Source organism: Schistocerca nitens, chromosome 3, assembly GCF_023898315.1.
Source record: "Schistocerca nitens isolate TAMUIC-IGC-003100 chromosome 3, iqSchNite1.1, whole genome shotgun sequence".
NCBI classification, from domain to species: domain Eukaryota; kingdom Metazoa; phylum Arthropoda; class Insecta; order Orthoptera; family Acrididae; genus Schistocerca; species Schistocerca nitens.
This window is the reverse complement of record NC_064616.1, coordinates 670,680,073-670,706,487: the sequence shown is the minus strand read 5'-3', so window position 1 is coordinate 670,706,487 and position 26,415 is coordinate 670,680,073. Positions and strand designations below refer to the sequence as shown.

The following is a 26,415-nucleotide window of genomic DNA, read 5'->3' as shown; positions in this document are numbered from 1 at the left end:
TATAAACAGTTTACAGAGAATGGGTGTTTGTGCAAAGGGAAAAGTTCTGGACGGCCGAGAATGAGTGATGAAAATGTAGCACGCATCCAGCAAGCATTTGTTCGCAGCCCAGGAAAATCGACTCGCAGAGCTAGCAGAGAGCTGCAAATTCCACAATCAACTGTATGGAGAGTCCTACGAAAAAGGTTAGTTATGAAACCTTATCGTCTGAAATTGGTTCAAGCACTGTCTGCAGCTGATAAGATTAAAAGAATCGATTTCTGTGATTTTATCCTTGATCAAATGGAAACAGATGAATCTTTCGTTTCAAAGATTGTGTTTAGTGATGAAGCAACTTTCCACACTAACGGGAAAGTCAACCGTCACAATGTCTGTATATGGGGCACTGAGAATCCGCAGGAAACAACTCAGTATGAACGTGACTCACCTAAGGTGAACGTTTTCTGTGCCATTTCAGCCAGTAAAGTTTTTGGTCCCTTTTTCTTCGAAGGTGCTACTGTAACTAGACTACAGTATCTGGAGATGTTAGAAAATTGGCTGTTCCCTCAGCTCGAACAAGAAGCACAACAATTCATATTTCAGCAGGATGGAGCGCCACCACATTGGCACTTATCTGTCCGTAACTACCTGAATGTCAACTACCCGAGGCGATGGATCGGCCGCCAGGCAGCCCGTGACAGAGCACTTCATCACTGGCCTCCAATAAGCCCTGATCTTACCCCCTGCGATTTTTTCTTATGGGGGTATGTTAAGGATATGGTGTTTCGGCCACCTCTCCCAACCACCATTGATGATTTGAAACGAGAAATAACAGCAGCTATCCAAACTGTTATGCCTGATATGCTACAGAGAGTGTGGAACGAGTTGGAGTATCGGGTTGATATTGCTCGAGTGTCTGGAGGGGGCCATATTGAACATATCTGAACTTGTTTTTGAGTGAAAAAAACCTTTTTAAATACTCTTTGTAATGATGTATAACAGAAGGTTATATTATGTTTCTTTCATTAAATACACATTTTTAAAGTTGTGGTATTCTTTTTGAATCACCCTGTATAAATGGCATACTTGGTTCAGCAAAGCTTTGGGAATCCAAACTGTGATTTGCTACATAAATTTCTACTTTAGAGTGCCACTAATATTGTGTATTACATCCTTTCAAATATTTTGAAAAATATGACATTCTGACACACACACACACACACACACACACACAACATGGATTAGGAGGTAGTGACAGGACAAAGGATAAGTGTATGGAGACAGTGCGTTAGCAGAGACTGAGGCCAGGAGTATTACAAAAGTGATGGATGTGTTGCAAGGATAACTCCCAGCTATGTAGTTCAGAAAGTATAGTGCTCAACATGCTCAAGTTCAATGACTACTTCACAATCTGTGCCATCTGGATCCTTCCCTCCAACACCCATCTTTTTTCAATTGTATAGATGGGAGTTACCTTTGTAACACCTCCTTCACTCCTATAATCCTACCAGCCTCTATCTCCACTATCCACTGACCCACAACCTCGACACCCTCTACCTAACGGTTCCCTATTCTGCTGTCCAATACCCTCCCAACCACCACCATCATGTCATCTTCATCCTGTGTCACGTCTCACCAGCTCCAGTGTGTGTGTGTGTGTGTGTGTGTGTGTGTGTGTGTGTGTGTGTGTGTTCTCTAATTCACCAAAGGATTTCTTTTGAAAGGTAGCAAGTTTTCATTCTCTTTTGTGTGTGCCTGTAAATGACTCAATGCTTCTGTTATTTGGTGAGTTGTCTTCTTTATCCTAAATTATTTATCATCATTTAAAAGTTCAGTGCTTGAATAATACAATTTTTGCACAGGGGTAACATGTAATTTTCTTTTCAACAGACCCAGGTTTCTACCTGTGAAAGTTTTTCACTCTTAACATGTCACAACTTTTCATAGCCATGTACTGAGGAGTCTGGGTGTACCAAGTTTTAGTCTATCTTTGTTTTGTTTATCGTGTAACAAGTTGAAAATGTTATAAATAGTGGTCAGCACGAATCCCTATGCCCAATATTACACATTTTTAATAACAGTTTTTTTTAGTATTAATACCCTATTTACACTACTTGCATTTGCTCAAAAACTCTAAACATTCTATGATTCTCTCACTCTACCTGTGTCCCACCTCCTTAATTTCATACCTTTCTACAGTTCCTTCAGGTTTAACCTGCATTTCAGAACCAATGATTTATGGTCAATGACCACACATATGCCCCTGGAAATATTTGGCAGTTTACAATATGGTTTTGAAATTTCATCTTAACATTATACAATGTATAATCCCTTCAGGTCTCTTCCACGCATACGAACTTATTCTGTAATTCTTGAACAATCTGTAAGTTTGTTGGTTGGTTTAAAAGAGGGGGGGAAGGGAACAAACTACAAGGTCACCGTTCCCTTGTTCCTAATAAAACAATGCCACAAGTGTTAGAATAAAACAGATGAGACATACAACACAAAATGGAAAGAAAGGAAAAACCACAAGAACGAAGGACAGGCAAGGAACACTAAACGGAACAAAAGAGGACAAGCAAAGAGAGAGACACTAGAAACAGAAGAGAGTAAAACAACAAAGCAGATTACAGTGGCTGGCCGACCAAGAGAATAAAAAGGAAAAGCCAGCAACACATTAAAACTTCCACCTTAAAAGAACTAGGGTGGAGGACACAGAGGGACAAAGAACATATGTTAAAACTTAGGTCAAATGATAAAACTCACCCTCATGAATAAAACATAAAACTAAATCAGCCAATGAGGCGTTGTCAGATAAAATGAGCAGCAACGAGTCCGGTAACCCAAGGTTTCATCGCTGGGCAGTCAAAGTGGGACAGTGCACCAGAATATGGGCCACTGTTAACCGGGCGCTGCACCTACACTGAGGTGGGTCTTCATGGTGCAAGAGGTAGCCGTGGGTCGCCGAAGCGTGGCCAATACGGAGCCGGCACAGGACAACTGATTCCCTGTGAGAGGCCCGCATGGAAGACTTCCACACATTCGTAGTCTCCTTGATGACACACATTTTGTTGTGCGTACTATTATGCCATTTTGTCTCCCAAATCCGAACCCTGTGGCGTAAGTCAGAATGCAGATCAGATTCAGAGATGCCCATCTGCAGAAGCAGTTTCTGCATAGCCTGTTTGGCCAGCCTGTCGGCAAGTTCGTTGCCTGGGATGCCAGCTAGGGTAGCACTGGTCGATAGCTTGTAGGCTGCTCAAGGAGTCAGTACACAGAAGAAACAATTCATCGGGGCACGAACGGATATACTGAAGTGCACGAGATATGGCCACCAGCTCTGCAGTGAATACACTGCACCCATAGGGCAAGGAATGCTGTTCAATATGGCCTCTGTGGACAAAGGTGAAGCCAACATTACCATCAGCCATCAAGCCATCAGTGTAAACCACTTCAGAGCCCCAGAACACTTCAAGAATTGAGAGGAAGTGACAGCAGAGAGCTGCAGGGTTAACAGAGTCCTCAGGGCCATGCGAAAGGTCCAGACGAAGCTTCGACCTACAGCTACACCACGGTGGTGTATGTGAATGAACCTTGAGGAGAGGTGGTGAAGGGAAGGACTCCAGTTCAGACAGAAGCAATCGCACGCGAACCGCAATCGTCAGCCATGACCTGGGCTGCCTATGCAGAAGGTGAACTGTCGTGGTTGGGAAAAGAAGGTGGCAATCAGAATGTTCAGGAGAGCTATGAATGTGTGCAACGTAACTGGCAAGCAATTGTGCACATCTGATCTTCAATGGAGGGACTCCAGCCTACACCAAGTAGGCTTGTCACCAGACTCGTCCTTAAAGCTCCTGTTGCTAGTCGAACTCCGCAATGGGTCAAGCAAACGCAATGCTGAGGGCACCACCGAACCATAAATCACACTCCCATAGTCAAGGCAGGATTGAACAAGGGCTCTGTAGAGCTGCAGAAGCATGGAACAATCTGCACCCCAGCTGGTGTTGCTCAGGCAGCGAAGGGCATTGAGGTGCTGCCAACACTTCCATTTTAAGCTGACAAAGATGAGGAAGCCAAGTCAAACGAGTGTCAAAAACCAGACCTAAGAATCGATAGGTCTCCACTACAGTGAGTGGATTGTCATTAAGGTAAAGTGCTGGTTCAGAATGTACAGTATGACGCTGACAGAAATACATGAGACATGTCTTCATGGCAGAAAACTGGAAGCCATGGGCTAGAGCCCATGACTGCTCCTTGGGGATGACTCCCTGTAGGCAATGCTCAGCAATACCAGTACTGGAGCAGCAGTACGAAATGCAGAAGTCGTCTGCATGCAGAAAAGAAGAGACGGAGGGCCCGACAGCTGCTACTAGACCGTTAATGGCCACTAAAAATAGAGACACACTGAATACAGAGCCCTGCGGGACTGCATTTTCCTGGATATGGGTGGAACTATGGGAGGCACCAACTTGGACACGGAAAGTACGGAGCAACAGCAAGTTTTGGATAAAAATCAGGAGCATGCCCCAGGGACCCCACTCATACAATGTGGCATGGATATGATGTTGCCAGGTCGTGTCATATGCTTTACATAAGTCAAAAAAGATGGCAACTAGATGTTGGCATCTGGAAAAGGCTGTTCGGATGGCAGACTCGAGGGACACAAGATTATCAGTGGTAGAGCGACCCTGACGGAAGCTGCCCTGACATGGAATCAGTAGGCCATGTGACTCCAGGACCCAAACAAACCACCGACACACCATACGTTCCAGCAGCTTACAAAGAACGTTGGTGAGGCTGAGGGGCCGACAGCTATCCACATCAAGCGGGTTTTTACCGGTTTTGAGCACTGGAATGATGGTGCTCTCCCACCATTGCGATGGAAAGACGCCATCACACCATATCTGGTTGAAGATGACGAGGATTTGTCGTTTTTAGTCAGATGAGAGATGTTAAATCATCTGGCTGTAGATCTGATCAGGTCCAGGAGCTGTGTCGTGGCAATGTGCAAGGGCACTGAGGAGCTCCCACTCTGTACATGGGGCATTATAGGATTCACTGTGGCATGTAGTGAATGAGAGGACCTTCCCTTCCAGCCACCATTTGAGAGTGCGAAAGGCTGGGGGGTAATTCTCCGACACGGAGGCTCGGGAAGGGCTATGAGGTGCTCCAGGGAAGGGTGCCACTTATACCGCTGTAGAGTTCGTTGACGCTCCTTAATTGTTTCAGCGACTTCCGGCGACCACCAAGGGACTGCCTTACACTGGGGGCTCCCTAAAGAGCGAGGGAACGTGTTTTCTGCCACAGAAACAATTGTTGTAGTTACCTGCTCAACCATCACATCGATGTTACCATTTGGGGGAGATTCAACGATGACAGCAGAGGTGAAAGTTTCCCAGTCCGTCTCGTTTAAAGGCCATCTGGGCAGGCGTCTGTGAGCTTGATGCCGGGGCTGTGACAGGAAGATGGGGAAGAGGTCACTTGTCAACACGTTACAAGATTTCCAAGAAAGCAAATGCTTCAAAGACTGTATCTATTCTTATGGCGCAAAAGATCTGTTGGGAGACATACCCAGTAGAATCACTCCAACTAGTCTACGTTCAACAGACCATGTTATTACTAATTGTGAAAATATTGCCACAGCTGCTATTGTAAATGGTCACATCTCTGACCATCTAGGCTAACTATTAGTGCTAAAGGGAGATCCTTGTATAAAACCAAAGAAAATTTATGAATACAAAAGGAATCTCTCTGTTACCAACATTGCCAAACAGAGAGAGCGTTGGTCATGAATCTTGGCATCTAGTATTTCAAGCCGAAGGAGTGAATAATAAATGGGATGCTTTTCTAGATACATTATCTTATCATCTAAATAATACTATTCCCATCAGAAAGATAAATATTAATAAGAATAAGGCAAGACAGTCAAGGCCCGTGGAATTTGATAATTCTACCAAAGAACTGAAAGAAAAAATGGAAGAAATGTATTCGATACAAAGAGAGACCAAAAACAATGAGCACAGGGATAAATACAAACAATACAAGTACCAGTTTCACAAGCAAGTCAAAAGATTGAAGGCTGAAAAGATTAACTCGCAAATAAAAAATTCAGATTGTATCTCCAAGACCTGCTGGTCAATAGTAAATGAAATAAGAGACAGTAAAACAAAACTAAAAGGTAATATCAACATACAGATATCTAATAACAATACTGATGTCACCAATCCTCAAGAGATCAGTAACATTTTAATGACTTTTGTACCATAGATAACGTACCTGTTGGAAGTCTTCCTGAGGACAATTCTGAAGCTAATCAACTCCATGAACTTGAAATCAAGGATATTTTGAAGCTCATCAGAGAATGTAAAAACAAAAAAATCCACTGGCTGGGATGAAATTTCTCCATTTTTACTTAAACAGTGCGAAAACAATCTAGTGTATCCTTTGGTGCATCTAATAAATAATGTCTTAAAAGAAGGAGTGTTCCCTGACATACTAAAATTAGCCATCGTTAAACCTCTCTACAAAAAATGTGATAAACAACTAGTAGAAAATTACAGACCACTTGCCTTAACTCCCGTTTTTAGCAAGTTAATTGAAAAAATAATTCTGAAATATACGTTAAAGCTTTATGATAAGCACAACATTCTGGGAGATTTTCAGCATGGTTTCAAAAATGGTCGTAGCACCATGACTGCAACACTTCAATTTATGCTGAAAGCTCTTGACAAAATTGATGAAGGCATGCAAGTAGCTGGAGTTTTCCTAGACCTATCAAAGGCTTTTGATGAGGTTGATCATAAGGTACTTCTGTCAAAACTGGCCAGAGACGGCATAAGTGGAAAATTATTGCACCTCATCACATCATATTTAAAAAACAGAAGACATTGTACCTCAATTTCACACAATAGTGGAGAAACATTAAATAGTTATACATCAAGGGTCAGGAGTAATAAATTTGGTGTACCTCAGGGATCGATAATTGGTCCCTTCCTTTTTATATGGTATGTCAATGACTTCCCAAAGATAGTAAAAAATGATACCTCCATTACAATTTATGCAGATGACACTTCAGGTCTTTGTTGGGGAAATGATATTCTTAATCTCGGCATAGAGGTAAAAAAATTTATAGATATTGCAAAGGAAAATTTTGAAAATGACAAACTAAAAGTCAACTTACAAAAAACAAATATAATCCCCTTCAATGTTGGTGATTTGCAAACTTGTATTGATTCTCAAGACAGTATTACTGTAGGGAAAATCTACAGTGAGTGTAAATTCCTAAGTATATTCATAGATAGCAAACTACTATGGCCACAACAAATTGACAATGTATGTGCAAGGCTATCATCTATCCTGTATGTTTTAAGAAGAATAGCTCCATATGTCAATACCCAAACAATGAGGATGATGTATTTTGGTTTAATACATCCATTTCTAGCATATGGTCTTGCACTGTGGGGCGGGGCTTCCAAAACTCATGTAGACCGAGTATTTAAACTCCAGAAAAGAGCCTTGAGAATATTAGGCAAAAAAGATGCTAGAACATCATGTAAGGAATTGTTTATAGAATCTGAAATGTTGACTATCTATTCAATGTATATGTTTGAAACAATAGTATTAACTGTAGAAGATAAGAAATATACCTGTTGTAATGCAGAAATTCATGATCACAATACTAGACAAGTACAAAATTACCATATGATACACAGAAGACTGAAAAAACCTGCAAACAGTTCATATATTAATGGAGCAAAATACTTCAATGCACTGCCAAATGAACTGAAGGTAAGAACTGGAGAGACATTCAAAAAACATTTAAAATCGTGGCTCACTGAGGAGTGCTTCTACAGCCTACTGTAGAAACTAGAATCTAAAGTATTATTATGTCAAATAATTTGGACTACATTCTTAAGTTCCTATTATAAAGTAAAATTAGATTGTATACTGTTGTATTGTACTACCAATTGCTATGCATGTAATTACATGTTTCATGCAAATAAATTACAAATTACTACCACACAGGTAGTCACGTGCAGTCCATTGGACAGATGGGAGAAGTTGTGGGCTGCAAACTGATAAATAAATGGCCAAGTAACTACCATGAGCCACACTGAAATGTGTGGCGGCCCCAGTATTTAAGAGGCAGAGGCAGAGGTCAAACTGAGGCAGTAAAGTTTCGACATCCCTGCCTCAGCCAGTAAGCATGGTGCTACCCCCCATGGGGTTATGGGTGTTAAAATCTCCCAAAAATAGGAATGGTTTAGGGAGTTGATCAATCAGTGCAGCTAATACATTCAGGGGCACTGCACCATCTGGAGGAAGATACACATTGCAGACAGTTATTTCCTGCATCGTCCTTATTCTGACAGCCACAGCTTCAAGAGGGGTTTGAAGGGGCGCAGTGTCACTACAGACTGAGTTTAGGACATACACACAAACTCCACCTGATACTTGATTATAGTCACTACGGTTCCTGTAATGTCCCTTATAGCCGTGGAGGGCAATGCAGAAAGCAGGTGTAAAGCTTAACAGATGGTGTAGCTCAGCCAGGCGGTGGAAGAAACTGTCACAATTCCACTGGAGGATGACATCATCATGAGACTGGGAAGCCATGAAACATTCAATGAAGCAGTTTATGCCTCAGGGTCACCTGCTACCACCGATTTTTTGCCTGAGCAGTCTATATCCAAGTGTCTGAGGGTCTGGTGAGATCCAGGTCCTCAGCAGATGCCAGAATTGCCACCCCATCCTCAGACACACAGCTTGTACGTAGCAGTGGTGTGGGTGCCACCACAATTTCCTTGATCTTAGGGGTCTTCCTTTTGGATTTCTCTCGCTGCTCCTTGGGTTTCCCTGGCTGGGAGGACTTCACTGGCTCAGTCTCTGGGACTGAGGATGAGTGCGAAGCCCTAAGACCAGCAGCTTTTGAGCGATTCAGCCACTGGCGGGTATCTTTCCCATTAGCAGAAACCTGGGAAGGGAGTGACCCAATGGACCCCTTACTAGCGACAGAAGCCGAAGATGACTTACGCTTCTCCAGCTGAGAAGTGGGGATGGGAGGAAAATGCCCCCACCATCAAGGGAGCAGGTGTAGTAGTCTTCCGGCTCAGAGAGGTGACTGGGGTTGGAGGAGCTGATGGTGCCAGAACTGTTGTAGAGGTGGCGTAAGACAATGTCATACGTAAAGGATGCAGGTGTTCAAATTTTGTCTTAGCCTCAGTGTAGGTCAGTCAGTCCAGGGTCTTGTACTCCATGCTGTTCCTTTCTTTCTGGAGAATCCTGCAGCCTGGTGAGCAAGGCGAATGGTGCTCTCTGCAGTTGACACAGATGGGAGGCGGGGTACATGGAGTATTGGGATGTGATAGGTGTCCGCAATCTTGACATGTGATGATGGAAGTACAGCGGGAAGACATTTGGCCAAACTTCCAGCACTTAAAGCACTGCATCCAGGCTTTACATCACAGCAGTAGAGCATCACCTTGACCTTTTTGGGCAATGTATCACCCTCGAAGGCCAAGATGAAGGCAACGGTGGCAACCTGATTATCCCTCGGACCCCAGTGGACACGCCATACGAAATGTACACCTTGCCACTCTAAACTGGCACGCAGCTCATCGTTAGACTGCAAAAGAAGGTCCCTGTGAAATATGATACCTTGGACCATATTTAAGGTTTTATGGGGTGTCATGGATACAGATACATCCCTCAGCTTGTCAGAAGCGAGTAACATCCATGACTGGGCAGAGGATGCTGTTTCAATCAAGACTGACCCAGATCTCATTTTGGACAATCGCTCCATCTCCCAAACTTGTCCTCTAAATGCTCAACAAAAAACTGAGACTTCATCATCATGAAAGATTCCCCATCAGCTCTTGAACATACAAGATACTGGGGCGAATATGATTCGTTGCCACCCTTACCCTGAAGTTCCTCCCATGGTGTGGCCAGGGAGGGGAATGATTTTAGGTCGTACTTCTGTGTGTAGAATTGAGCTCGTGAACACTTAGAGACTGCTGGTGTTTGAGCACCAGCAAGAGATCATAGATTACACTTAATCGCGTGCCATCTGCCCTGATGCCACCCCCTCCGACCAGGGGGCCTCCCCACGGGAGCCACCCAGCCGCAGCAAAGGCCACCTGGCAGGATGGCCATTGCCGGTAGTCCCGATGCCCCGTGGGGATGGACATCTACCATCTGCCAAGGCATGCGTGGGGAGTTAATGCCACAGGCATCAGCAGAGCGATCCCTCTGTGGCCAGGGGGCTACAACCAACAGGGTACACGGCAGCCCTACCACAACGGACTGGCTACCGTGCTAGATATTAGGTACAAAGAAGTCCATGGTCATCGTCGACACAGAAAGTGACACCACATAGTGCATGGTGGAAAATGCAACCACGAAGGTCTCCTCGCCCAAGAGAAGGAGAATGAGCGGGACTGAAATGCGACAACGAGAAAGTAGGCTAAAGATCTCAATGCATGATGGACACGATGCATCATGTAAGGCGCCTTTCCCCAATTGGCTCACTCTTCGGGAAAATTTTGAAAAATGAGGTCATACCCTACAGGGGGACCATCATGTAAAGGCTGAAATGTGTGGAATTCCTTTTAGTCGCCTCTTACAACAAGCAGGAATACCTTGGGCCTATTCTTACCCCCAGACCCGCAGGGAATAATCTGTAAGTAATGATCAAATTATGCTCTGCGCAACATTCTACCAGGCAGTTGCCCCTTTCATTCCTTTGCCCCATTCCATGTTAAAAATGGTTCCAATGGCTCTCAGCACTATGGGACTTAACAGCTCTATGGTCATCAGTCCCCTAGAACTTAGAACTACTTAAACCTAACTAACCTAAGGACATCACACACATCCATGTCCGAGGCAGGATTCAAACCTGCGACAGTAGCAGTAGCGTGGTTCCGGACTGAAGCGCCTAGAACCGCTTGACCACCACGGCCGGCATTCCATGTTATCCTACTACTTCTTTTCCTCTTCTTGTTATCGAATTCCAGTCCCCCATCATAATCAAATTTTCTTCTCCCTGAAGTTTTTGAATAATTTCCTTTCTCTCATCATACACCACTTTGATCTCTTCATTATCTGCAGAGCTATAAGGTGTATAAACTTGTGCTACAGTGGTAGGTATTGGCTTCATGTCTGTCTTGGCTATGATAATGCATTCACTATGCTGTTGATATCTTACTCACATTACTATTACCTTCTTATTCATTACTAGTTGAGAAACCTGGCATTGCCCACATATTTATTTATAGCTGTGTCAAAAAGTGGCTGTGTGGGACTTATTTTTGACTTATAAAGCTTCTTTATTTACAACCTTTGAAGTAGTATGATTGGAGACATGAACACAGAGCTTGTTTGCTTCACTAACTTGGGAGAGAGCCATGTACGGATGACCATGTAAAAGGAACTGACGCTAAGGTCCACCAGAAATTGTACATGTTTACAGCGAAATAATAAACTGTTAGGAAAAAGTGGGATTCAGGGCATAAAAACTCACTAGCCTGTGCCACTTCCCATCAAAATTTTTGCTTCTATGATTTTACATTGGAGAGAAGTAACTTTAAGCCTCTGTGAGTGAAGGGTTCTGAGGAGCAAGATAATTCATGATGCTCTCGATAAGTTACGCCACGCCTAATGTTCAGAAGGACTTTCCAAAGAGTGAGTTAAAGGTTGATCTTCTTCAGCCACAGAAAGTCTCACTGTTAGTTTGTAATTGTAAAAATAAGATTGAGGTCTTTTAATTCTGTCACTGAAGCAAACTTCTGGAAACATATCTGTCACCAAGTTTAAGGCTGGTTGGCTGACCTGGGGGAGGGGACCAAACACCGAGGTCATTGGTCTCATTGGATTAGGGAAGGAAGTCATCCATGTCCTTTCAAAGGAACCATCCTGGCATTCGCCTAAAGCAATTTACGGAATCATGGGAAACCTAAATCAGGGTCGTCAGACACAGATTTGAACAATCGTCATCCTGAATGAAAGTCCAGTGTGCTAACCACTGCACCACCTCACTTGATAACCAAGTTTTTTTTCTTTTTAAAAAAATATAAATAAATAAAAATAAAAGCTAGCCATCTATTGGGTCTTTGATGTACTAAGAAACTAACAGCACCATGTATTGGTTCTCTTTGGTGTACTATGCAAGTTACTCAACTACGAGGGCCGTTCAGAAAGTAACCTCCGGTTCATTTAAAAAAATACACCAAGTTAAATAAAAATATTTTAATATATACATCTTACAACTACATCTTTTCACTATTTTTCTACATAGTCTCCATAGCGATTGAGGCACTTATCGTATCTCTTCACAAGCTTTGAAATTCCTTCTGCATAAAAATCACCCACTTGTGCCTGGCGCCAGCCTGTGACCGCATCTTTGAGCTCTTCGTCGTCATCAAACCGCTGTGACCCGAGCCATTTCTTCAAATGCATGAAGAGGTGATAATCACTTGGCGCCAGGTCTGGGCTGTAAGGTGGATGGTTGATAACGTCCCACTTGAAGGACTCAAGAAGGGCCGTTGTTCTGCAAGCAGAGTGAGGACGGGCGTTATCGTGCAAAAAAACGATACCGGAAGTCAGCATACCACGGCGTTTGTTCTGTATAGCCCGTCGTAACTTTTTTATTGTTTCACAGTACACGTCTTGATTAATGGTCGTACCACGTTCCATGAATTCAACCAACAACACCCCTTTGGCATCCCAAAACACCGTTGCCATCAGTTTTCTGGCAGAAAAATCTTGCGAGGCTTTTCTTGGTTTGGTAGGCGAATTTGAATGTGCCCACATCTTTGATTGTTCTTTTGTCTCAGGGTTCACGTACTTAATCCAGGTTTCGTCACCGGTCACGATTCTGTTTAACAATGGTTCTCCTTCGTCCTCATAACGTGACAGAAAGTCTAATGCAGAGGCCATTCTTTGAGTTTTGTGGTGGTCGGTAAGAATTTTGGGCACCCATCGTGCACAGAACTTACGGTAACCCAATCTTGCTGTCACTATCTCGTACAAGAGAGTCTTAGAAATCTGTGGAAAACCAGTAGACAACTCCGACATTGAGAAACGTCGATTTTCACGAACTTTTGCATCAACTGTCTGAACGAGTTCGTCAGTCACCAATGATGGTCTACCACTCCTCTCTTCATCATGAACGTTTTCTCGTCCACTTTTAAATAAACGTACCCATTCACGGACAACTCCTTCACTCATAACTCTTGGTCCATACACGGCACAAAGCTCACGATGAATAGCTGCTGCAGAATATCCTTTGGCTGTAAAAAACCTTATGACAGCACGCACTTCACATTTGGCGGGGTTTTCTATTGCAGCACACATTTCAAACTGCCACAAAAACTAAACTAGCGCAGGTACGACGTTCACTCGACCACGGCTTGATGCCGACTGACCTGTTGAGTGCGTGAACGCACAGATGGCATCGCTACTCCCCCCACAACCCGCACTGTGACCAATTGGAGGTTACTTTCTGAACCGCCCTCATACGATATACAGATTTACTGATTTCGCTTTGTGTATTAAAAACTTAACGAGACTGCTTTGTTCCTTTTGTTACATTTTATTTATATTTTTTGCTAGGAAAAGCGAATGTATTAAGTTTGCTTTGTGATTTGGGTTCACATTTGTTACATTTTTATTTTGTTATGTTTATAAATAAAAATGTCTAGAAAACAGTCATGTCTTTCTGAATACACCTGAAAGGCTAAAAGACTGAGGACTATGCGGTCGCAAGAATCGAATGAAGATCATGAGACGAAAATTTCCATGATTAAACATCTGAACAACTAACAGGAGAACATTCCCAAGTGTCAATAAATGATCCTGATGAAATCTGGCAGCTGTGCAGAGGGGACAAAATTAGTGCGAGATGTTTTTTTTTATTGGTGCCGAAGTTCACTTTTAAGGGGTAAAATACTCCCTGAAATGTAATTTGGCAGTTTAGGTTTAGAGGCAATACCTTCAAAACCATTATATATAAAAAAATGTTTTCATATAAAAGTTAATGTAATTAATGTTCTTGAAAACAGTGTAATCAACTTTTGTAATAACTTGAAATTTTGCAAAATATCTCACCACCATTAATTTTGAAAAGCAAAAACCTTTTTACAGCATAAATTAAAGAAGATTTCAATGCACATGCATCCCTGTGTAATAAAACTGGATCCTGAAATACCATTTTCAGGAAACAAGATATACACAAAGTGCTGTCAGAGTATGTTCAGCATACCTAATTAAAATATCTATTCTAATTATTTATTTTACTTATATTTGCTTGCATTTTAAATTGCTATTTTATGTTCATGGTTTTTTTGTTCCTTAGTCTAATGTTTCACACGTTATTTTTTTAACTGAAAATAATAAGTTCTCCAACCGAACAGGCCTCACATGGCCCAACAGCACCAACCGATCGCCATGTCATCCTCAGCCTACAGGCGTCACGTGATGCCTGATATGAAGGGGCATGTGGTCAGCACACTGCTTGCCTGGCGATTATGTTTTTGTGACTGGAGCCTCGTTGACCTCACAAGGGCTGAGTGCTCCTCACTTGCCAACAGTGCCCTGCAGATCTGGATGCTAGCCAAACCCAACAGCACTTAACTTCGGTGATCTGATGGGAGCTGTGGCAAGGCCATTGGCAAAAATAGTAATTTATTATTTTGATAGAAAATAATTACAATAATGATAATCTGTAAAGGAATGCTTAAGACAACATTTTTTACACCACGCACATAAAATGAATGAAATATCTTCACATAACATACTCGAGAGAGAAGACAATATAAAACACAATTGAGCAAGATATCAAATTGTTGCAGGCGATCCTCTGAATATCCTCATTTGTATAAGGTATATTTCAGTACATTGGTACACCTTGGTGAAGAAAACTGATTATGTACTAGTGACTGCAGCTTGACTGTATTGTCTCTAGTGTAGGTTGATATTACAAGCATTCAACAACACTAGATCTGAAAATCTTCTCATAAAGTTCTTCCAACATCGAAAGCCATAAGCCATACACGTTCCACAGCTGTAACTGTGACATCAAGCCCTTTGGGATCACCAGATGATTCTTGTTCCCTGGTTATACGATCAAAACAGTCCCCCCCCCCCCCCCACCTGATCAGAAAGTCTGTTCTTCTTGCCATCACACTTCACAAATTCCCATTCTACCTATTTTATATCTATTCATTTCCTTTTTTAAATTATCTAACCTAACTATTTGGTAACAGGATCTAACGTACCATGCTCTGACCCATAGAGCATCACTTTTGTTTTTCCTGCTGACAACGTCCTCCTGAGAAATCCTTGTAAAGAGATCCAAATGGGGGCCACATCATTGAGACGTACAGTAGAGCTGCATGTCCTCGGGGAAATGTAATGGTATTGAGAATGGCTGAATGCAAGGGGAAACTACAGCCAACATAGCATGGCCACATTGACTAAGGTTAAATAGCTAGATCAGTCAATACTCCCTGACTGTTGCCCCTGCAACTACTGTAAATACTTCTGCCCCTCTTCACAAACCACAAGTTTGTCTGGCTGCTGCAAAGATAGTTCTCTATTGTGATCACATCTATGTTACGGCTATCTGTATTGTTGAAGCATGGAAGCCACCCTATCTCGGCAAGAGCCATGATTCATGAGGGGATGTGACTAATTATAATTGTTGGAATAACCCAAATACATAAATGATGGCCCACTTGTGAATGACATGTATGTAGAATACACTATTATTAAAATCCTGTGTAAATAAGGATCATGGATAACTATCTGTAATAAGATGGATAAGTTACATGTAAGCTATTACACTCTAGTATCTTACTTATGCAGAACTAATAAGGGAAAAGTAGTAGTTACATCTGTTCAGACAGAAGACAGTTTCAAAAACAATGAGGCAGTTAGATTAGATAGATCATCACTGGGCTATTTTGAACTGTTTAAAAGAACATAACTACATATTATCACGTTTATGAGGTATCTGGATTCTTTACTATGCTATCTGTGAGACAGAAACAAGCAGTTAACAGCCTGTGGTGACTTCAATGTAGATTTTGTAAAGGATGCTGATAGGAAAAATGATGTGGAAATCTTATTTGGATCCTACAGTTTGATCTCAATAATTAACTTTCCAACACAGGTGGGTAAAGACAATAGAATCTTAACTGATAATGTTTTCTTTGGAGAAGGTCCAAGCAAGAAACCAACTGTTTACCCAGTCACAAATGCTCCCTCTGATCATATTACACAGTTTGGATAAATAAGATACTGTGTTTAAGTATTGATACTCCTTAGTAAAAATCAGTTAGAATAATTAATGACTCCACCACAAATTTTTGTACAAATAGTGTACAACAGAAGGCCTGGGATGAAATTTATAACAAACCAAATGCTAACATAAAATTTAACCTGTTCCATGACAAATTCATATTATCATTTGAAAAATAGCTTACCACATAAGTTAACCAGAAAGGGCATTAAACAACCATAAAAAACCATGGATCATTAGAGGGATTAAAGTATCTTGAGAAAGGAAAAGGGAAATACATCCGTTGGCAAGAACAAGAGAGCGCCTGCAGTTGTAGCACACTACAAAAACTACTCGGAATTACTAAGGGAAGTTGCTAAAAATCAAGGAACAAGCACATGATGTCAGGAATCAGTAATTATCTCAACAGACTTAAAGTTATATGGAATGTAGTGCAATGAGAGACAGGACAACCAGCCATAGAAGAGCATAATCATTGCTACTGAACTGAATGTAAGGGCTATAAATGATGAGTCACAAGTTGCAAATATATTTAATAATCATTTCTTAAATATAGTGGAAAGTATATGGACAAGAAGTTCAAGAGAAAAGTCACAGCAGTATGTTGAAAAGCAGCTCCCATAAAATCCAGCCATATGAATGTCTCCCCAACTTCTATTGAAATTAAGGAAATTATATATTCTCTCAAAAATTAAAGCTCATCTGGATTTGACAGTGTTTCCAATAGGGTACTAAAGATTTTTTCCCACATAATATGCCCGTCTTATCTGAAATACGTAATGTATCACTAACTCAAGGCATTTTTTTTTTTCAGACAGAATGAAATAGGCTGTTGTTAACCCCTCCTCCCTTCTTTTAAAAAAGGTGATAGGAGAGGTGGCAATACCTACTGGCCTGTTCCAATACTAACAACATTTTCCAAAATTTTTGAAAAAATGATGTAGTCTAGAATAGTATCTCACCTGAGCAACAACAATATCATCAGTAATCCAGAGTTTGGATTTCAGGAGAGCTGATCTACTGAGAATGCAATTATCATGTTCACTCACCAAAGCATTAAATAACAAAACAACACTGGTTGTTATTTTTTGCGACCTATCCATGGCACCTTACTGTGAGAATCACAATATCCTTCGAGATAAACTGAGGTTTTTTAGGGCTGATGGTACAGCCAACCAATGGATAATGTCATATCTAAACAAAAGAATGTAGAAAGCTGTACCTGGTAATTCAACAAATGTTGTCTGGGGACATTATTATGGCTGGGGAGAAACCATACATGGCTCAATTCAATTGTAGGTCTGCTATTGTTCCTCACATATGAAGTAAGCAAAATTAACTTATTTTTGCAGATGATGCTAGTATTGTAATCAATCTCAGCATGCATACAGCAACCAAAGATTAGATTAGATTAGATTAATACTTGTCCCATAGATCATGAATACGACACTTCGTAATGATGTGGAATGTGTCAGGTTAATAAAAGATGTCTGTACAAGATATTACTTTACACAAAATATTGCATGACACTAATGTTTAAGTCGGTTCTTTTTTTTCCCCTCCCTTAATTTATATCTAAAAATTCAGCCACTGAGTAGGAGTTGTTATCTAGAAATTCTTTTAATTTATTTTTAAATGTTGGTTGGCTATCTGTCAGGCTTTTGATGCTGTTTGGTAGGTGACCAAAGACTTTTGTGGCAGCATAACTAACCCCTTTCTGTGCCAAAGTCAGATTTAACCCTGCATAATGAAGATCATCCTTTCTCCTGGTGTTATAGCTATACACACTGCTATTACTTTTGAACTGGGTTGGATTATTAACAACAAATTTCATAAGTGAATATATATACTGTGAGGTTACTGTGAGGATCCCTAGATCCTTAAATAGATGTCTGCAGGATGACCGTGGGTGGGCTCCAGCAATTATTCTGATTACACGTTTTTGAGCAATGAATACTTTTCTACTCAACGATGAATTACCCCAGAATATGATGCCATATGAAAGCAGTGAATGAAAGTAGTGAATGAAAGTAGGCATAGTAAGCTAATTTACTGAGATTCTTATCACCAAAATTTGCAATAACCCTAATAGCATACGTAGCTGAACTCAGACGTTTCAGCAGACCATCAATGTGTTGCTTCCAGTTTAACCTCTCATCAATGGACACACATAAAAATTTTGAAAATTCTACCTTAGCTACAGACTTCTGTTCAAAGTCTATATTTATTACTGGAGTTGTGCCATTTACTGTACGGAATTGTATATACTGCGTTTTATCAAAATTTAAAGCGAGTCCGTTTGCTGAGAACCACTTAATAATTTTGTGAAAAACATCATTTACAATTACATCACTTAGTTCTTGGTTTTTGGATGTTATTACTATACTTGTATCATCAGCAAAAAGAACTAACTTTGCATCTTCATCAATGTGGAATGGTAAGCCATTAATGTATATCAAGAACAGTAAAGGGCCTAAGACCGAACCCCGTGGGACCCCGTACTTGATTAGCCCCCCCCCCCCCCCCAGTTTGAGGAATCAGCTGTTGTTTTAACATTACATGAACCACTTGTTTCAACTTTCTGCATTCTTCCAGTTAAGTATGAATTAAACCATTTGTGCACTTCCCCCCTCAAACCATAATGATTTAGCTTATCTAAAAGAATTCCATGATTTACACACTCAAAGGCCTTTGAGAGATCACAAAAAATACCAATGGGTGGTGTCCGGTTATTCAGAGCATTTAATATTTGATCAGTGAAAGCGTATATAATATTTTCTGTTGAAAAGCCTTTCTGAAAACCAAACTGACATTTTGTTAGTACTTTATTTTTACAAATATGGGAGGCTACTCTGGAATACATTACTTTCTCAAAAATTTTTGATAGAGATGTCAGAACAGAGATTGGGCGATAGTTGTTGACATCCGATGTATCCCCCTTTTTATGCAATGGTTTTACAATGGCATATTTCAGTCTATCGGGGAAAACACCCTGCTCCAAAGAGCTATTACATACGTGGCTGAGAATCCTACTTATCTGTGGGGAACAAGCTTTAAGTACATTGCTGGAAATGCCATCAATTCCGTAAGAGCTTTTACTTTTCACCGAGTTTATTATTTTACTGATTTCAAAGGGAGAGGTTGGTGGAAATACAGTTGTTTCAAACTGCACAGGTATGGCCTCTTCTATTAGTAGCCTTGCCTCTTCTAGTGAAGATCTAGGTCCTATTTTCTCCAAAACATTTAAAAAATGATTACTGAAAACATTTTCAATTTCTGATTGTTTGTTAGTACACTTGTCATTCAGTTTTATGGCACTAAAGTCTTCCTGTGCTCTTGGTTGCCCTGTTTCCCTTTCAATAATATTCCAAATTGCTTTAATTTTATTATCAGAGTTACTGATCTCAGACATGATACACATGCTTCTGGACTTTTTAGTAACTTTTCTTAGTACTGCGCAATAGTTTTTATAATATTGAACAATTTCGGGGTCAGTACTCCCTCTTGCTGTTAGATACAGTTCTCTTTTACGGTTGCAAGATATTCTTATTCCTTTAGTTAGCCAAGGTTTTTTATGTGTTTTCTTGGAATTATGTTTAACTATTTTATTGGGAAAACAATTTTCAAATACCGTTAAAAATGTATCGTGAAATAAGAAATGGTAAACAATGTTCTTGAAAGTATCGCCAAGTCATTTCCTATGATGGTCTCACCCTCAATTTTAAAAAGAGAAAATATATTCAGTTTTGTACATCTAGGGCTGCTACATAAAAGATAACTATAACACGTGGTGAGGAAATAATAAGTAGCATGGAAGCTTCAAAATTCTTGTGTGTCTACACTGATGAGAATTTAAACTGGATAAAGCACATATTGGAACTCCTAAAACAACTTAGTTCAATATTTGCACTTAGAATAATTGCAAATCTTGGGGAGAGACAAATCAATAAGTTCACATATTTTCATTCAGTAATGTCATATGGACTAATGTACTTGGGTAACTCATTGTTAAGAAAGAAAATATTCATTGCTCAAAAACAAGCTGTAAGAATAACATGTGCTGCTCACCTATGTTCAACTTTTAGACATCTGTTTAAGGAGTTGGACACTCTGAGTGCTGCTTCTCAGTAGATTTATTTCCTCATTAACTTTGTTGTAAATAATCCACTGCAGTTCAAAAGGAACAATGAAGTATATAATTACAATACCAGAAGGAAAAATGACATTCATTATGTCACGTTAAGATTGTCTTTTACACAAAAAGGGTCACACAAAAATAAATAAATTATCCAGTGACATAAAATGTCTGACAGATAGCAAAGTAAAATTTGACAAAAATCTGGAAAGGTTTCTCCTTGACAACTCCTTATATTCCGTAGAAGGATTTCTATTATTGCCATGTGTAAAAGGTGGTGGATAGGAATCACTAACTCATATCTGTAGATTTTAAAAAAATTATAAATGTTCAGTATATAGCTTTATTTACAAATCAGTATGCAGTGTGAATGTAAAATGAGTTGTTCCACATCATTATTGTTTATCGTGCAAATGTTCCATGTAACATGAAACTAACATGTATGTCTAGTGTCGATGAACCACTAAATAAGTACAGTATTAGGGTAGGAATCAGGTGATCCCAGTGACTGCACCTTCTGGAGGTAGTACATGCGTAGACTGTATTTCTACATTGTCCCCCAAAGGGTTATGTGATCTGTGTATGTAGCAGCAGTCACATACTTGAGTTCACACACCATGCCTACACCTATCAACATGCTACGAAAAAAAGAGAACCCATTCTGTTTCTCAAAGGTGTGTGGCAGCGCTCATGTCAGTGAGCTCAATTAATTTTTAGTCCATGCTGTATCATGAACTTCACATGTAAACAACTGGTAAAGCACATTCAGAGCTCAGTGGCAGAACAACAAGTATTTCTTGAATAGACAATGTTGTGATGTATAAAATGATCAATGTACATGACTTCTACATAATGGGTAAAAACGACGAGCGTTCTTAACAAAAAGTGCTTGCATTGGTTAACTATCTTCATCCAAAGTTTGTCAATAACATTGCAAAATAGCCTCTGTTACAATAACTAAAGCAGAAATTACTATCACTAGAAATATTATATGACCTACACAAGCTTTTTGATTGAGACACTCATTATAATCCTCATAAAAATATAAAGAAATGTATTAGTTCCCAGTCACATAGCAATAGTCACTCTGAGTTTGAAATAATCAGACATACGAAATTTCATAAGCCATTAAAGAAGAAGCAAATTATACCCATTTTGCAGATGACAAGTGCATAGGAATGTAATATCAGTACTGGAAGGACAGCTGGTAAAATATTTGGTTCAAGGAAAATGGAATTTCACTGAATTTTGCCAAGACTCACACAGAAGCTGTAATTATGTCACGGACTACAGATAAAAAAAATCTCATTTTAATGAAAGTGGATTTGTCTTGCAAGGAGTTCAAAATGGAATATTTCAATTAATAATAAAATGAAGTTGAAATTCTGGTGGCAGTTGCTGAACTATTTATACTATGTGATCAAAAGTATCCAGGCACCTGGCTGAAAATTACTTACAAGTTCATGGCGCCCTCCTACGGTAATGCTGGAATTCACCCTTAGCCTTCATGACAGCTTCCACTCTCGCAGGCATACGTTCAATCAGGTGCTGTAAGGTTTCTTGGGGAATGGCAGCCCATTCTTCATGGAGTGCTGCACTGAGGAGAGGTATTGATGTCGGTCGGTGAGGTCTGGCATGAAGTCGGCATTCCAAAAAAACTCAAAGGTGTTCTATAGGATTCAGGTTAGGACACTGTGCAGGCCAGTCCATTACAGGGATGTTATTGTTGAGTAACTACTTCACCACGGGCCATGCATTATGAACAGGTGCTCTATTGTGTTGAAAGATGCAATCGCCATCCCCGAATTGCTCTTCAACAGTGAAGCAAGAAGGTGCTTCAAACATCAATGGAGGCCTGTGCTGTGATAGTGCCACTCAAAACAACAAGGGGTGCAAGCCCCATCCGTGAAAACACAACCACACCATAACACCACTGTCTCTGAATTTTACTGTTGGCACTACACACGCTGGCAGATGACGTTCACTGGGCATTCGCCATACGCACACCCTGCCATCGGATCGCCACATTGTGTACCGTGATTTGTCACTCCATACAACACTTTTTCCACTGTTCAATTATCCAATGTTTATGCTCCTTACACCAAGCAAGGCATCTTTTGGCATTTACTGGCATGGCGTGTGGCTTATGAGCAACCTCTCGACCACAAAATCTAAGTTTTCTCACCTCCCGCCTAACTGTCATAGCACTTGCAGTGTATCATGGTGCAGTTTGGAATTCCTGCATGATGGTCTGGATAGATGTCTGCCTATTACACATTACAACCCTCTTCAACTGTCGGTGGTCTCTTGTCAGTCAACAGATGCGGTCAGTCTGTACACTTTTGTGCTGTACGTGTGCCTTCACGTTTCCACTTCACTATCACATCAGAAACAGTGGATGTAGGGATGTTTAGGAGTGTGGAAATCTCACATACAGACGTATAACACAAGTGACGCCCAATGACCGGATTATGTTTGAAGTCAATGAGTTCTGTGCACCCCATTCTGCTCTCTCAAGATGTCTGATGACTAGTGAGGTCGCTGATATGGAGTAGCTGGCAGTAGGTGGCAGCACAATTCACCTAGTACGAAAAACGTATGTTTTTGGGTGTGTGCGGATACTTTTGATCACATAGTGTACGATACATCATTACTATTATGACAAGATAGTTGGTGTCTGCTCTTTCTGTGGTGGAATCTTTAGATCAGAAAAGATTTCTATTAACACACACACACACACACAGAGATTATATATATATATATAAATTGTTGAGCCTAATGAAATAGTTTGTGATAATGTAAACCAAAGATTGAGAATGTTTCAAGTCTATCCATGAGACATTCCTCATCTAGTAGAAGCAAAATTGAAATTGCTGGATGTAGCATTTGAATTGTGATGTTTGATACCAACTTTGGACGGGAGGGTGGGTGCGGCTGAAACTGATACGGAGGCTGGGATATCATTTAAGGAGTATATTACTAAGTTCTCAGGCATAAAAAGAACTAACATTGTATTACTGTTCAACTCAAAAATGCTGGGAAGTTCAAAAAGACTGACAGCAGTAACATACAGTGTACTGTGAGGGTGGATAGATTTTATATCCTTAACATATTAACATAGACATAGATGTAATTTGGTTCTAGGTATCCACATAGTTGTTTGTTTTGAAGTTGAATGTCAACTTGAACATTACAAAGAATTAATAATTGATACACATATCACTGATATAGAGATACATTATGTAAGTAGACTTACATTCCTGCTTTTATGCATACAACTGTTTATTGTTTTCTGTGTCAGATATCACTGACAATGAGTTAGACACACAAATACCAGTTTGGCTGTTAAACATTTTAAGCCCAGTTCATGGTGTTTAGGAGACATTCTATAACAAACATTTACAAGCTGTGGAGCACATAGCGGCTGATCCCGGCGGAGATTTGAGTCCTCCCTCGGGCATGGGTGTGTGTGTTTGTCCTTAGTATGATTTAGGTTAAGTAGTGTGTAAACTTAGGGACTGATGACCTTAGCAGTTGTCCCATAAGATTTCACACACATTTGAACATTTGGAGCACATAGCAGTCAAGACTTTTAAAAGAGGGACTGTTTGAGGAAATTCAAGACTCACTTTTTGAACAGTTACCTTCATTTTTTCCTGAAAATTTGACATGTGTTAGTCAGAAACAATGTATGTGCTACAAGAAGACTTTGGAGCACAGTAAAGATGGGATCAGGGATGATTGAATGCCAGTACAATGAGAGACTACTGTTTCTCATTTTTCTGAGGTGTAGAAAAGGATATTCATAGGAATATACAGTTATATTAGATGCATTATGGAGAAGAGAGCTAAAGGAAATATTAGCCTTTGGACACACAATTCCTACGTAATCAGTTGGCGTATGAAACTTATATTAAAATAAACCTTTGCTCAAGCTGAAGAATTAAATTATTCTTCACTCCAATTACACTTATTCTGTTAATTTTCTAGTTTGTAACAAATCACAGTGTGACAAAACTGTATGTGATTAAAAAATTCTGCTGCACTTGTAATCAACACGATTGTCACCATATGTGATTTAGTAGGATGAAAAACAGTGTCTTTTTGGTATTCATAAATTGCGAGAGCTTATTTAATGACTTTGGCTACAAGTATCTTGATAGGGATTCTTAAGATTAATATTTTTGGATATAATATAATTTATACTACTTAGTATTAAAATATTTTACAACTTCATGTAAGTGTTGCTGTAATATACTTTTAAAAATGCAAATATCTGAAAACAATTTGTAATGTAATGTACTGTATCTTTACTGTCAGTTAATGAGAGTTTCATTTTCATCCATCTTCTAAAAAGTGTACTTCTGTAGTTACTGTCATTTTCTAGAAGACGGTCCAAGGCTACATGTTGTAATGAGATGTTAAAATTGCGAAGTGGAACATCTCTTCTTCCCTCAACAAGACATGAAGTAGACATATCAAGGCAGTGACTGGTTACTGATTATGCAGTGTTGTTAAAGAAATAAAAATGGAGAAACTGGAGACCGGCAGCTCTCAAAAAGCACCAACAAGACTGGCAAATTTGGTAACTGCTTACTATTACTTCTTTCAGATCAAATGGCATCCCACTAAAATAGGATGCATTCCTATATGGGCTAAGGTGGTGGGTTGGAGTTAGAGTACATCAAATAGATGAATATTAACCTTCATCAACACTAATATTGGTATTTACAGTATGTTCTTAAGTGATGCTCGGTGCATTAAATATTACACAACTATTATGAAATCAAGAATTAGTCTGTGTTCAGAACCATATGATACTGATTATCAGTGATACATCGATATTGTTGACTAACTTTCAAGCAATCATTACCGATATCGTTTTATGGGTTTGATTATCCTACATGTGGGTGTTCCATAACAACTTAATCCTACAGAAGCTTCATTTCCTCTTGTTGTTGAAATCAATGACATTCGAAATTATTGGATCTCAGGGTGAAACACAATACAATTTTTTAATCAGGAATATTATACATTACTCCTATCTCCGTCCTGAAACGACAAACTATACGTTAAGTAATACATAACTGTTTGCCGGTATATGTTCGATGCCGGTAAAATAGCGAGTAGAAAAATCGCACAATTTCAATATCCGTCGGTCTGTCCCTCCACGATCTAATCAAATTACCGAACTTCTTACCTGCGGCGAAATCTGCTCTGGATAATCACACGTAGCTTCAAAATCGAGCACAAACAAGTTTTCGTAAATCTGCGGTGAAGGGCGCAATGTTGTTTTTATAGTGTATCTCAGAGCCTTAGAAGACATCATCCGCTGCGTACTCCTTTCTTTTAAAGCATCTACCTTCACGTGATGAGACAAACACAATACCAATGGAATACAAAAGTTGACAATAACAACTACTATCTTACTGTGTTCAAATACACAGTAGTCCGCACTTCATCAAAGTTCTTCCAAGCGTCCAGTTCCGAAGACCTTACATTGTGTTGCGCCGCGCAACTAATTTTTCCATCCACCCATTCGAAGGCATAGCCCGTAAAGTCCGCTACGTTGGAAGGCTAGTAAGTGATTCCATATGTGGTACCTGATCGTCTACTGGTACGGTATTCAAGAGGACATCACCTGTGCGGGCGTAATCATGCAGATTTCAGCTCGAGAACATACAGAAATATTGGTGAAAAAATGCTGTTCCACAAAAATTGGGGGCGACAAAACCGCTAAAATAAGTGCTGTCGACAAAGGACGGATGTCGTTTGAAAAGTAAACGACTGAGTAAAACTACTTCTGAATTCCTTTTTTTGCTACATTTATTTGCTCTAGAAGTCATATACACATATGTGAGACGACATGGCAGCTAGCGTTAAGTTACAAGTAACACCGAGATATAAAACTAGTTCTTTGGCGAAACGTCCGATGTTAATTTGAAACCCCACGATATTTCATCGTCGCATCTGACCGACATATTCGAGTATGACAGACACA

General features: G+C 40.1%; 1 protein-coding gene across 1 annotated transcript in view; it reads right to left on the bottom strand.

The window, feature by feature from the left end:
- LOC126248631 (ERI1 exoribonuclease 3-like) overlaps positions 1 to 25,896 on the bottom strand; it is a 117,993-nt gene extending 92,097 nt beyond the window's left edge. The window contains exon 1 of the mRNA XM_049949806.1: positions 25,615 to 25,896. Coding sequence (XP_049805763.1) covers positions 25,615 to 25,743 — 129 coding nt within the window. The 5' untranslated portion in view covers positions 25,744 to 25,896. The remainder of the gene's footprint in view (positions 1 to 25,614) is intronic.
- Between the last annotated feature and the right edge of the window lie 519 nt (positions 25,897 to 26,415).